At 54.0% G+C, this 13,367-nt stretch overlaps 1 protein-coding gene across 2 annotated transcripts in view; it reads left to right on the top strand.

Moving 5' to 3' along the window:
- WIPI1 (WD repeat domain, phosphoinositide interacting 1) overlaps positions 1-13,367 on the top strand; it is a 31,199-nt gene that overhangs the window by 9,040 nt on the left and 8,792 nt on the right. For both annotated transcript variants that reach the window (XM_082370472.1, XM_082370473.1), the window contains exons 4-8: positions 1,164-1,260; positions 8,047-8,144; positions 8,794-8,886; positions 9,575-9,645; positions 10,760-10,867. In XM_082370472.1, the coding sequence (XP_082226598.1) occupies positions 1,164-1,260; positions 8,047-8,144; positions 8,794-8,886; positions 9,575-9,645; positions 10,760-10,867 (467 nt within the window). The remainder of the gene's footprint in view (positions 1-1,163; positions 1,261-8,046; positions 8,145-8,793; positions 8,887-9,574; positions 9,646-10,759; positions 10,868-13,367) is intronic.

Below are 13,367 nucleotides of genomic sequence, written 5' to 3'. Positions count from 1 at the left end.
GTCTCCCGAAAAGTTCTGAGCTGGGAAAAGCCTTACTGGGAAAACAGCACCGCAGGCTTTTCCCAGAAGGGGAACCCGCCGCTTCTTAGTAGTATTTTTAGGTCCCTTCCTTTCCAAGAGTTGTTCCCTGGGATGAAAGGATCTGGCCCGGGAGCAGCGGTCCTCACGTCTGGGGTCCGTGTTGAAACCCCCCGGACGAGGGTCTCCAGGCAGAGCCCAGGCCTTGCCCCTGGGATGCCAGGCGCTCATCGGGGTCTGAGAAGCGCCGGCCTGAAGGAAGCCGAGGCGGCAGGAGCAGGGGGGGCTGTGGAAGGGCAGTAGCCCCTGCGCCAAAAGCCCCTTCCCAAGGGCCCCGCGCTCGCACCCGGCACCTGCGCTGTGCGGAGCCGGGCTTTCTGCTCCTCTAGGCACCTGACACCTTAACCCCGAGGCCTGCTTCCGCGGGGCCCTCGGAAAGAGACTTGAAACCTGACAAGTTTCCTTTGAAGAAAAAGAGAAGGGTGTCCGGGCACTGGGGAGGGGGAGCCCCGGGGAGAGGAGCCCATCCCAGGGGGACCGCGGGGCAGGGGCGCTGGGCGGGGTGTCCCGTGAGGGCTGGAGGGTGTCTCGGGTTCCCTTCGCCGGGGCTGGAGCGAGGGCGCACGAGTGGGTCTGGGCGAGCGTTTGGGTGGATCGTAGTTCCAGCTGGCGTCACGTGGGGAGGGGGAACGTAACCCCGGGAGATGCAGAGGGGGCCAAGGAACCCACATCCGGACAAGATGGGACTCGGCCCTGAACATCGAAGGGGGCCCGTCTGATGGGAAGGGGAACCGAAAAGTTTACCCGAAAGTGTCTTCACTGGCAAAGGGAGTCTGACCAGGAAGTGTCCAGGATTCCCTGGACTGAGGAGAGGGAAAAGTAAAAAAAAAAATAGAATCAAAAGGAAATCTCAATTTCTAAGTGGAATTTCCTAAGATCCTGTATTCAGTGCTTCCGTCCAGGTGGATGGTGATATATACGCGGCTGTGCGCACGTAACGTAAGCTTCAAACTGAGCGTGAAAATTCCTCCCCCTTTCGGCTTACGATCGAGTTAGGATTCACAGGAAAGAGGAGTGATCTCGGGATGGTCGGGCCCTTCTCGAGGAATCAGCCCCGATAGATTGATGGGTCTGTGTGATTTCAGAGGCTGCTCGTTTGCCTGGAGGAGTCCATTTACATTCACAACATTAAGGACATGAAGCTTTTGAAGACCATCCTGGATATTCCTCCAAACCCGACAGGTGAGCCCCAGCCCGGACCAGGTGCCCCCAGATCTCGTGTCCGGGCGCTCCTTTGCACCAGCTGTGTTTCCACCCAAATTGAAAACCCGAAGCAGCGTTTGTCCTTCATTGCTTTATAAATCTTTGTGGTGTTTGCCTTGAAGCTTTGTCTTAACGGCGGCAGATTCAGATTTTATTAGGCCATGCGTCCTGCAGGAAGGCCGTGTGACCTTCCCTGTAGCCTGGGAGAAACTCCTTTCCCCTGGGACCCGTTCTCAGCAAACGTGTCAAAGCATTTAGGCAGACATGTAGGAGATGTCCTGCCTCTGACGTTGCAAGGTGTTCACCCCTAGTTTTCTTTGCTGGTTGTTCAGTATAGAGCAGACGTCATAATGAAAAGTGGGTTCTACCTGACCGGGAGACAGACAATCCAAACTGAAAAGAAATGTGTTTTCTTACGTTACAGACAATTCTCTCCACGTGGGTGATATGCTAGGAGGTTGGACTGTATTAAATTCTCAGATGTAACACTGTTTAATACATTTTCCTGATTTAAGAATGGGAGCAGCTGGGATCGGTCAGGTCGAAATGGCAGACGATGACATCCTGTGAACCCTTGGCAGCAGAAGTAAACGAGAAGGAAGTTGTGTGGTGGGACAGGAGCCACCGAACCAGAACAGTTTGCGGGTCTAATGGTTCAGGGCAGTATTTGTGAATCGCGCTCCAGCTTAGTGTCGTTAAATGATTGCTTCAGTTCACTGCAGTTTTCTAATTCGTTGACTTTCACTGAATTTCAAGATCCCTGTGGCCCGACCTCAGTCACCTAGGCTCTTTGAGCCTCAGTTTCCTCACCTGTAAAATGGAACAGTAACCCCCGTCTCACAGGGGTGGCGTCTGTGGCGGTGACCTGCTCACGGCCTGCTGGGCAGTAATTCCTCCTCTGGCCTCATTTCCTTCTCTCCATCTGAGTTATACAGATAGCCCTTGCTGTTGCCTTCAGTGCTTTAAAATTTCAGCCCTGACAAAACGGTACTGTGTTTGAAAAGATCACAGCCATCGAGGCCGTTAGAAAGCTCTGTGAGAGAACAACTTTAAAGCCTGTTTCACAAGTGGAGGTGGAGGGTGGTAAGTGAAGGAACCGTGGCCGGGGACGGGGGTGGGGGGTTAGTTTTGTTTTGTGCTGTTTTTCAGGAATGAGAGGTTGAACTAATCTGGAAAAGTGTTTATTGCAGACGTGCTACGTGCCCGGGACCATAGCAGGCACTGTAGGTACAGACCACACACCAGGAACCCCAGACCCATGGGACATGGTGCACAAGTGCCCTGGTGTCTTTGGAAGGTTTGGGACCCAGGGGGTGACGGCTGAAAGGAAGATGTGCTCTTCTGACGGCGGGGGGGAGGTGAATGGGGTCCGAACAGAACCCACAGGCGCCGCGGGCCTGGGCTGGACCCTGGCGGCTTTGGACAGGGGACATCTCAGGGGGGCAGGGGACATGCCAGGTGAGCAGGGACATTCCAGGCAGGCAGGGGACATCTCAGGGGGGCAGGGGACAATGCCAGGTGGGCAGAAAGCTCACAAGCTGCCTGTGACTCTCCGTTTCTTTGAAAGGAGGGGAGCCGGGCACCGTCAGCGGCCTTTCGAGCGGGCGTCCCACAGGTCAGGGCAGCCGCCAGCCCCCCTAACTCCTGCGGTCACACCGTCAGCCGCTCAGCCCAGGGGATGGTGCTGCCTGCCTCCAGGGCCAAACCCGTTCCTCTGGCGAAAAGCCCGTCTCCTCTTAACTTTGAGCAAATGCAGCCATTTGTCTTAGCTCAGAAAACGCACTGATGGCCTCAGTTTTGCAGTTTAAACAGGGAGAAAGGAGGTTTGCAGGTGTAGGGCCATTTGTGCTTCCTGTTAGGATGTGTGCGCCTCACAAAGGGAATCGTTTTATCTCAAGACAACTTAGAGATGATGGGAGGTGTCCTCAGGTAAACATTACCAGTGGGCTGGGGGAGAGATTTAGCCTTTCCTTCTGAAAGCCCAGGGATGGGTTGAAAGACCAAAACGTGTGTCTTATTACACCTCTGACGTTCTTTGGAGAGAGAGACCAAGACAGTTTCAAATCCTGACATTTATAATCATCCTCTCAGCTTTCCCTGAGCTCTTCCTACTTCAGTAAAATGGGGACGATCCTTTTTACCCCACAGAGTTATTATGGGGAGGATTCCCCGAGGGCGGGGAGGGGGTGAGAGCAAAGTCCCATTTGCTGGGCACACGAGGCTCAGCCAGGCTCGGCCAGGCTCACCCGCCGGCCGGTTCCATGCATCATGTCCATCTCCAGCCAGGAGGGCAGGCTCGGGACAGGTCAGAGTTTCCCTGCAGTGACATGACCCGTCCCTCGCTCAAGGACCCCCAGCAGACTCTGAGCGGCCAAAACCACGAAGATAAGATCCTCAGAGGCCAGGAGTCTCCTTTATTTGTTCCCACCCTCTCATGTATTTTCTGAACAAAAAGCTGTAAGATGGAAACTCTGGCCCTTGATTTGATGAATCTTCGTGGGTGCACAGGGAGATGGGGCCTCTTGGCTGACTGGCTTAGCCACACAAATTCTGAATGTCTTTTGACCTTGTGAACTTCGAATACGTGATATATACAGAGGCCTGTGATTGCTTCACGCTCAGTACCGGCCGCGGCTGTAAATTTCCTTCCTTCTGTCTGTTTGTGTCATGCCCATTCCTGTTGTGTCAAAGACCGCAGGCTGCTTCCTTTAAAGGGTTTGGCCAGACGGGGCTCGAAGTTAATTTCCTGCTAGCACAGCAGTCTGTGCCCTGAGCAGCTGAAGGTGGAAATCTCCATAAAAAAATCCGCCAACGGCAGAACTTGGGGATGCTGTCGGTCTTACAGGCTTTCCTGGAGTATTGGGGGAACAGTCTACACCACACAGCAATGTGTATAATGGGACAGAGTAGCCGTTTATTCCCCAGAGAGCGCTCTTTCTGGAAATGTAATGCAGGTGGGGGTAAATGGTAGCATAGAGCATCTGTAAGTACAGAGACGATTTCTCCCCTTTCTATTTTTAAAAACTGGAAAGCATATTCCATTAATCAACCCAGAGGGAACTGCATTTTTTAAATCACTGTTAACTTGTTTTAATTTTGACATATAATACTATAAATACCAAGGTAAGAATGATTTAGAATCACAGGATTTCCTTGTAATTCCAGCCAATGGTGCCATTGGTTCTTGAATGGAAATCAGGCATTTTTCTTCTCCAGCTGCAGAAGGATTACAGCCAAACCATTTCAGTGGAATTTAGCTGACCATGATTTATGAAAATGTGTGTCAAGTCTGAAGTCCAAAAGCCACATCAAAACCTAACTCCTTATATTTAAAAAAAAGAAAAGAAGAAAAAGGCCGGAAGAAAATATACTCAAATATTGAGCATAGTGAAAAGCCTCTGGGTTTTAGAATTATGGGTGCTTTTTTTTTTCTCTTTCTTTATATTTTCTGGGCTCTACAAATTTTTTATACTATCACTTTTATATTATAAAATAATATCAAAGAAAAAGCTGGGACTTCCCCGATAGCACAGTGGTTAAGAATCCACCTGCCAATGCAGAGGACACGGGTTCGAGCCCTGGTCCAGGAAGATCCCACATGCCGCGGAGCAGCTAAGCCCAAGCGCCACAACTACTGAGCCTGCACTCTGGAGCCCGTGAGCCACAACTACTGAAGCCTGCACACCTAGAGCCCGTGCTCCGCAACAAGAGAAGCCACTGCCATTGGAAGCCCGCACACTGCAGCAAAGAGTAGCCCCCGCTCGCCGCAACTAGAGAAAGCCCGCGCACAGCAATGAAGACCCAATGCAACCAAAAATAAATAAATAAATAAATTTATTTTAAAAAAGAAAAAAAAGGGCTTCCCTGGTGGCGCAGTGGTTGAGAATCTGCCTGCCAATGCAGGGGACACGGGTTCGAGCCCTGGTCTGGGAAGATCCCACATGCCACGGAGCAACTGGGCCCGTGAGCCACAACTACTGAGCCTGCGCGTCTGGAGCCTGTGCTCCGCAACAAGAGAGGCCGCGATAGTGAGAGGCCCGCGCACCGCAATGAAGAGTGGCCCCCGCTCTCCGCAACTAGAGAAAGCCCTCGCACAGAAATGAAGACCCCACACAGCTAAAAATAATAAATAAATAAATAAATAAATTTAAAAAAAAAAAAAAAGAAAAAAAAGAAAAGGCTCATTTCCCTTCCTATAAAGGGTTTCAGGGGACACTTGTGACAGAAACAGAAGACGAGTAGGATGGGAATATCTAAGCCTATAGCAAAGTCTTCCTACTTTCCTGGGGGCTTCACAAGAAATAAAGTACATTCTTAGAGCTGGGTGGATTTGTCTGAGAATTGGAACACAGGAAGCCAAAGGAGCTCACGTTCAGCATCTCTGGGGACCGTCATTAAGTTGCAAAGGTTGGTAGGCACGGCCCCTTGGCTACATTCAGGTGGGCTGGCCGAGGTGCGAGCCAGAGGCAGAGCTGTCAGGCACGTGGTTACGTGGCAGGGTGTACCTGCCCTCGCTACCATCCTTGGTCCCTTCTTGTCAGAATCTCGTGTCAACTCACTCTCCATTAGGTGTTACAGGAAGTTCCATGTTAGCTGAAGAAGTTTAAGCTTCCTTCCTTTCTGGAAATATTTACATTTTAATATACAACTCTGAAGGTCACCTCACACCTATTAGAATGGCTATTATCAAAAAGACAAGGGCTTCCCTGGTGGCACAGTGGTTAAGAATCTGCCTGCCAATGCAGGGGACACGGGTTCGAGCCCTGATCTGGGAAGATCCCACGTGCCGCGGAGCAACTAGGCCCGTGAGCCACAACTACTGAGCCTGTGCGTCTGGAGCCTGTGCTCTGCAACAAAAGAGGCCCTGGCAGTGAGAGGCCCGCGCACCGCGATGAAGAGTGGCCCCCGCTCGCCGCAACTAGAGAAAGCCCTCGTACAGAAACGAAGACCCAACACAGCCATAAATAAATAAATAAATAAATAAATAAATAAATAAATAAATAAATAAAAGACAAGAGGCAAGTGTTGGCAAGGGTGTGGAGAAAAGGGAGCCTGCGTGCACTGTTGGTGGGAATGTAAATTGGTGCAGCCGCTGTGGAGAACAGTGTGGAGGATCATCAAGAAACTAAAAACTGAACTACCTTATGGTTAAGCAATCCCACTTCTGGGTATTTATCCAAAGAAAATGGAGACACTAACTCAAAAAGATATCTGCAGCCCAAAGTTCATTGCAGCAATATTTACAACAGGCAAGACATGGGAACAACCTAAGTGTCCATCGATGGATGAGTGGATAAAGAAGGTGTGGCGTATAGATATAATGGAATACTACTCAGCCATAAAAAAGGATGAAATCTTGCCACTGTAATGACGTGGATGGACCTTGAGGGCATCACGCTACGTGAATTCAGTCAGGCAGAGAAAGACAAATACCATATGATCTCACCTATATGTGGAATCTTCAAACAAAACAAACAAGCTCACAGATGCAGAGGACAGACTGGTGGTTACCAGAGGCTGGGGGTCAGGGGGAAGAGAGGTGTGAAATGGTTGAATGGGGTCAAAAGGTACAAACTTTCAGTTAAAAAATAAGTCATGGGGGTGTAACATTCAGCAAAACTGAGAAGGCATGAGTGGTCTCTTCTAAGGCCGGGTGACCCTGTACAGGCGAGAGAGCTGCAGGGAGCCTGCGGGAAAGGGCGCTGGGCTGTCACCCTCCTCCCACAGCTGCCTGGCAGGTGATAAGGGCACAGCCTGGTGGGTCCTCGGCAAAGCCCGAGCAGGAGGTCGGACCTTGGTTCCCATTCTCGACGTTTGCTTTTGTTTTAACCTCTGCTCTGCCCCCAACAGATGAGGGTCAGGTCCATTTTAGCCTGATCTGAAGTTTCTCTTATGCTTTTACAAGAAACCCATTTAACAGACTAACTTGTAACAAAGCTACCTTTTCTATTTAAAAAGGGCCTCTCTTGCCTGATTTCGAAGTTCCTATTCTGCTAATGCTTCTGGTTCGGGTAATTCCGTGAATTCACTTCTATCACGTACACGCCTATGAATGGAAACCATTGTTGTGAAAATCCTTTTCTTAAATGCTATTAGGATCCTCCCCCGCCCCTCCAATCCCCATGTAAATAAAAATGGCTTAGGTTTGGTTCAGTGGTTTGACTTGGTGTTTACTCTTCCAGAATATTGTTGAAGCCTCTTAAATCCAACATGTCCTGTTTCTTTTGTTTGTCCCGACGGCAGACACACCATCTTCGCTGCCCTCAAGTGAATTTCCCCTCTGGAGGGGCCCATTTGCCTTATCGAGGCAGGACATTTGGCTCTGAAACAATTTATAAATAGGTCCTCCCCTCAAGCCACCCAGCCTCCCCACCCTCCAATTTAAAATGACATTTAATCACCTGCAGAAAGGCCACCACAAGCTGCCCTTTATTTCAGTGAGGAGCTTGTAGCCCAGAGGGTAACGGAATTGGAAGAGAAGTAGATGTTACTTCAGGGCCCTGGGGCACAGTGCGAAGAAGAACGTTTAAAATAGTCTCACTTCCGACCTCTCAGCTGTGGCGTGGACACGGTCAGTGTCCAATCACGAGGTCGTCCCGGGAATTTACTTGATCAGGGTCCTTGGATTAGAAGAATCAACTGGGAGTCGAGGTCTGCAGGGCCGCTCCTCCCCTCGCCAGCAGGTGGCGCTGTGGTGGTGCCGTGTCCAGATGCCCTTCCCGGGCGTGGACGCCGGCTTCTCACGTGCGGTTTGCTCTCCGCCAGGTCTGTGTGCCCTGTCCATCAACCATTCCAATTCCTACGTGGCCTATCCTGGGAGCCGGACGACAGGCGAGATCGTGCTCTACGACGGACACGCCCTGGTGAGTTGGCGGTGACCCCGGCCGGCCCAGCCCCCTGCCGGGCCTCGTGGTCAGTTTCAGGTGAGGGGCGGGCTCGGTGGCCGGGGGGCGAGGTGCAGAGGCGCAAGCAGCTCCGGCCACCGCTGTGGGGTGTGGACGGGAAGGTCATGCCCTTCGCCCTCATCGCCGTCCGTCCACGTAGCCACAAGGCAGCCTGCCAGGCCCGGACAGACGCCGTGGCAGCTGGGGGCCATCGCGGGGTTGAGTGCGTCCTGCCGGGCCGTGGCGCGGCCTGCGACAGCGTGCAGCCGTGTCCCATGTCCTGCCCTCTGCTCTCCGAGCTTCACAGAGCGGGCAGGATTGCTGCAGGAAGCCGGGCCCTAGAGCCGCATCACGGAGAGCACGGTCACATCGCCGCTCTGGCCACGCGGCTGGTCGCCCATCTCCCCGAGGGCAGGAAAAGGGACAGAAACGCAGCAGCCCTTGCAGCAGCCTCTAGATACACCGGGAAGCCACGTGCAGCTTCTGTGCATACGGCCTGGTGGAAAGAGGGAAACAGGGAACCCAGCAGAGGAGGGAGGGTGTCTCGGAAGGAAGGAGGAGGGAGAGGAGACGAAAAGCGTCCTCCCTCTGCCCCAGCATCAACCTCCGTTTTCCTTTTCGCCAACAGAAGACAGTCTGCACCATTGCTGCCCACGAGGGGGCGCTGGCCGCCATTGCCTTCAACGCCTCGGGCTCCAGACTGGCCAGCGCCTCGGAGAAAGTGAGTTCCTCAGGGGCTCGCCCGCCTCCTGCTGGGGGAGGGGGGGCGCGGGGTGCCGGGGGCGCTGGGCCCCAAAGAGCTGGTGGAAGGGGCCCGGTGACCCCAGCGCTCAGACCTCACTCCGGAGGGAGGCCTTCCGGCCCCTGCGTGAGGCGCTGCATTTATTAACTCGGCCGACCAAGGGCCTCTGCTGTGCAGGGCACAAGCCGCTTTGCCCAGAACCTTGCGGTCTGATTAAGAAACGTGCGTGCCCATCATCACAGATACGGAGAGATGCCGCGTTCCATAAACACAGTAGAAACAAAACGCTTGGCTGTTCAGCAGGAGAGACTGACATCTTCCGTCTGGAATAACCAGGGAAGGTGATCGAGTTGAATTTCAGATGCCACGGAAAACAGGTGTATTTTTGACGGGCAGAGATTGAATGTCTGCGGGGGCCAGAGCAGACTGAACGGGCGCGCCAGCGCCTTGGGCTCGGGTGGGGAGGGGCAGGGAGACAGAGGCTGTTCCACTCGCCTTCCAAGAACGGTTTATGCAGCACGCACGGAGAAGAGCCTCTGTGCACGGCCCTGGCTGCTTCCTCTCCTGAGACGGACGCTCAAAGCCAAGCAAACAGGCTCGTCTCCAAAGGGACGTGTCTGCCTGAAGCCGTTCACGGTGCGAAACGCCTACCTGCTTTCTCTTCCAGGGCACTGTCATCCGGGTGTTCTCGGTTCCCGATGGGCAGAAGCTCTATGAGTTTCGGAGAGGCATGAAAAGGTCTGTGCTCGTCGTACGAACCCATTGTAGAGTACGCACAGGGGTCAGCCGTCCGGGGAGAGGACAGAGGGGCTGTGTGCGCCCCTTGCCCTGCCCGGGAGGAGGGATGATGGTCCTTTCTCAGGTGACTGACTAGAGGCCCCGCTGAGCACTCAGAACACCTGAGAGCCGAGGGGGGCTTTGTGACCTGGGCCTCCAGCCTGGGGAGCCCTTTCTTGACGCGCCCAAGGGCGGCCCGTCGCGGAGAAGTGAGACGAGCGAGGGAGTCGCGGCCCGAAAGTAACTGCGGATCCTCCCCCCGCGGAATAGAGAAGTGTGATGGTCTGGGTCCTATCCGCTGTAGGGCTCGCAGACGGAAGACTTCCAACGTGACCAGAAGGGGCAGTGCTTGGTTTCTTCTCACCTGAGAAGCGACCCAGTGTGACTCTTTCCGATGTTAATTTCAAAGTATGAACGATACAGTGTCAAAGGGATTTTAGAAAACACAGGCAGACCTCGGAGATGGCGTGGGTTCCATCCCAGACCACCGCAGTAAAGCCAGTATCACCATAAAGCGCGTCACGCACATTTCTTGGTTTCCTCGTACCTATGAAAGTGATGTTTACACTATCCTGCAGTCTGTTAAGTGTGCGATGGTGGCATGAGTCTAAAAAAAAAAATGTACATGCCTTAATTTTAAAAATGCTGTATTGCTAAACAATGCTGACCATCATCCGAGCCTTCAGCGAGTCGTAATCTGTTTGCAGTCGTCACACCAAAGACCACTGATCACAGGTCACCACGACAAATAGAATAATCATGAAAAAGCTTGAAAAATGTTGAGGGTGATCAAAACGTGACACAGAGACACGAAGCGAGCAAAGGCTGTGGGGGAAATGGCACTGATGGACTTGCTCGAGGCAGGGCTGCCACAAACCTTCAGTTTGTAAAAAAAAAACGCAGTATCTGCGAAGCATCCTAAAGCGAAGCCCAATAAAACGAGGTCTGCCTGTGCTCAAACTCTTCGGGATACATGTAGGTTTTCTTACACATATACGTGGAGCTGACTTTTGTACTCTCAGGCTATTACCCTCGTTCCCCGGGCTCACCCATCCCTGTGTGACTGTGTTTCCAGGTACGTGACGATCAGCTCTCTGGCTTTCAGCATGGACTCGCAACTCCTCTGTGCTTCAAGCAACACGGAGACTGTACACATCTTCAAGCTGGAGCACCTCGCCAACAGGTAGGACACGAAACGCTCGTTACACTAAAGGAGTCAGATCCTGGGTGTCCGACCAGCGCACGTGACTTCTTCTCTCTGTCAACGCCACGGACTTGGCTTTACTCGTTCTGTCCCCACCAACGTGGGGAGTGAGTGTCAGCAAAGACTAGGTGATGTGAGCTGGGGTCGCCCTCCTGAGTTTGCAGCCCAGCTCTGCCTCGTGTGAGCGGCGAGGCCTCGGGCAGGTGATCTAATCTGTCTGTACTTCTGTTTCCTCGTCCGCCAAACCTAAAATATTAATGATCATATACGCCTCTTAGGCCTGTTGTGAGTGCCTGGGCTGAAGGCACGCAGCGTCGTGCTGGGCACGGAGTAAACGCTAGAGAGTGTTTGCTAGTCTCGCTACAAATACCGTGATGCACAGGCCAACCTCGTGTTGTCGCTTCGAGCTTTGTTGTGCTTCGCAGATTCTGCGTTTTTTACAAACTGAAGGTTTGTGGCAGCCCTGCCTCGAGCAAGTCCATCGGTGCCATTTTCCCCAGAGCTTTTGCTCACTTTATGTCTCTGTGTCACGTTTTGATCATCCTCAACATTTTTCAAGCTTTTTCATGATTATTCTATTTGTCGTGGTGACCTGTGATCAGTGATCTTTGACATTACCATTGCAAAAAGATTACGACTCACTGAAGGCCCACATGATGGTCAGAAATAAGGAATGCACATTTTTTTTTTATTTTATCAAATTGAGTTTTTTTGAGGTGGGGCTCAGATACGAATCTCTGTAATCTGGCTCCAAGTACTGTACTTTCTTTTTTGGCCGTGCCGTGAGGCATGCAGGATCTTAGTTCCCCGACCAGGGACTGAACCCATGCCTCCTGCAATGCAAGCACGGAGTCCTAACCACTGGACCACCAGGGAAGTCCCGCACGTTGTTTGTTAGACATCATGCCACTGCACGCTTACTAGACCGCAGGATAGTGTAAACATCACTTTTATACGCACGTGTGCGACCTGCTTTATCGCTGCGATCTGGAGCCGACCCCGCAGCGTCTCTGGGGTCTGCGTGTATTCGTCACGCCCAGCGCTGGGGGCCTGGCAGACCCTTCCAGGGCCGCTGCTGTGCCCGTGAGAGGAGAGGAGAGGGGTCGACAGCGTACAGCGTGCGCTGGGCTGCAGCCAGGGGTGCGCGTGTCTGTTTCCTGTTGCCGCTGCAATAGATCATCACACACCTCATGGCGTAAAGCAGCACGCGTTCACGGCCCCGCGGTGCTGCCTTACGCCAGGCAGGGTCGGCCGCCCGGGGTGGCAGGGCTCGGGCTGCACTCAGGGTCGCGAGGCTGCGGTGCAGGTGTTGCCCGCCGCCTGCCTGAGCTCGGCGCCCTCCCCGTTCCGGGTCGTCCTGGTCATCGGCAGGAATTCAGGCCCTCGCGTTGCAGCAGCGAAGCCCCTGCCCCCCCGATGGCCTCCGGCTCCTCGTCCCTCCTCACATGGCCTTCAAACCAGCAAGGTCGCGCCAATTCCTTCTCAAGCTCCTGATTCCTCTGAATTTCCCTCCTGCCTCTGGCTGGGGAAAGCCCTCTGCTTTTAAGGCTCGTGCGATTGGCTAAAGCCATCTGGGTCATCTCCCCCCACAGTCACCTGGGCCGTACGACGTGACACAGTCACGGGGCTGCGGCCTCCTCGCTGGCACAGGCTCCGGGGACCAGGCCGTGGCACCCTGGGGCCCCTCCTAGGGGTTCCGCCCGCTGTCGTGTGGGCACCAGCGCAGGTGCAGCCCGTTTCTCCCGGGAAAGCGGTGAAGGGTCTCCTCCACCCAGGCCTCGGCCGTGGCAGTGCCACGTCACCCAGCCTGCCCCTGGGGCCCAGACCCTGCCCCGCGCAGCCCAGGACACGGCTCACACCTTCCTAGGGGGCCTTCGGACACCGCGTGTCTCCTGACACCCCCCCCAGGGTCGCTGTAGGAAATGGAAACGTGAAGTGTTAGCGGTTAGCTCAGGGACGCCCAGAAGGCGGTGGTGGCCTCAGCAGCAGGGCCGCTTGTCCGGGTCCCGCGGCGCCTCCCGACCCTCTCGGGCCCCGCGCTGCCCAGGCGCTCCCAGAAGGCAGGCGGGCTGGGAGCCTCACGACTGAGGGAACGGGTTCAGAGAAGTTCCGCGTCTCGCCTGGAGCCGGCCTCCGTCTCCAAACCCGGGGTCCGCGTGAAAGCGCCGCATCTCGCCCCGCCAGGAGGCGACTCCGCGACGCTCAGCTCCGTGTCCCAGGTGTGGCCTCCTCTGCTGGGCCTCGCCTGGTACCACGAGAGGCCGGCTCCCCCGCCCGAGTGGGGCTTCCACGGGAAGAGCCCTTCCACCGGCTCAGGGAGATACAGAACCCGGCCCCCGCTGTGTGTGTGTGTGTGTGTCTGTGTGTGTGTCTGTGTGTGTCTCTGTGTGTGTCTCTGTGTGTGTATCTGTGTATCTGTGTATGTGTCTCTGTGTCTCTGTGTGTCTGTATGTGTGTCTGTGTGTGTGTCTCTGTGTCT

Source organism: Balaenoptera borealis, assembly GCF_965194805.1.
Source record: "Balaenoptera borealis genome assembly, chromosome: 20".
In the NCBI taxonomy this organism is placed as follows: Eukaryota; Metazoa; Chordata; class Mammalia; order Artiodactyla; family Balaenopteridae; genus Balaenoptera; species Balaenoptera borealis.
The sequence above is the reverse complement of the archived record's forward strand: the minus strand, read 5'-3'. Positions and strand labels throughout refer to the sequence as shown.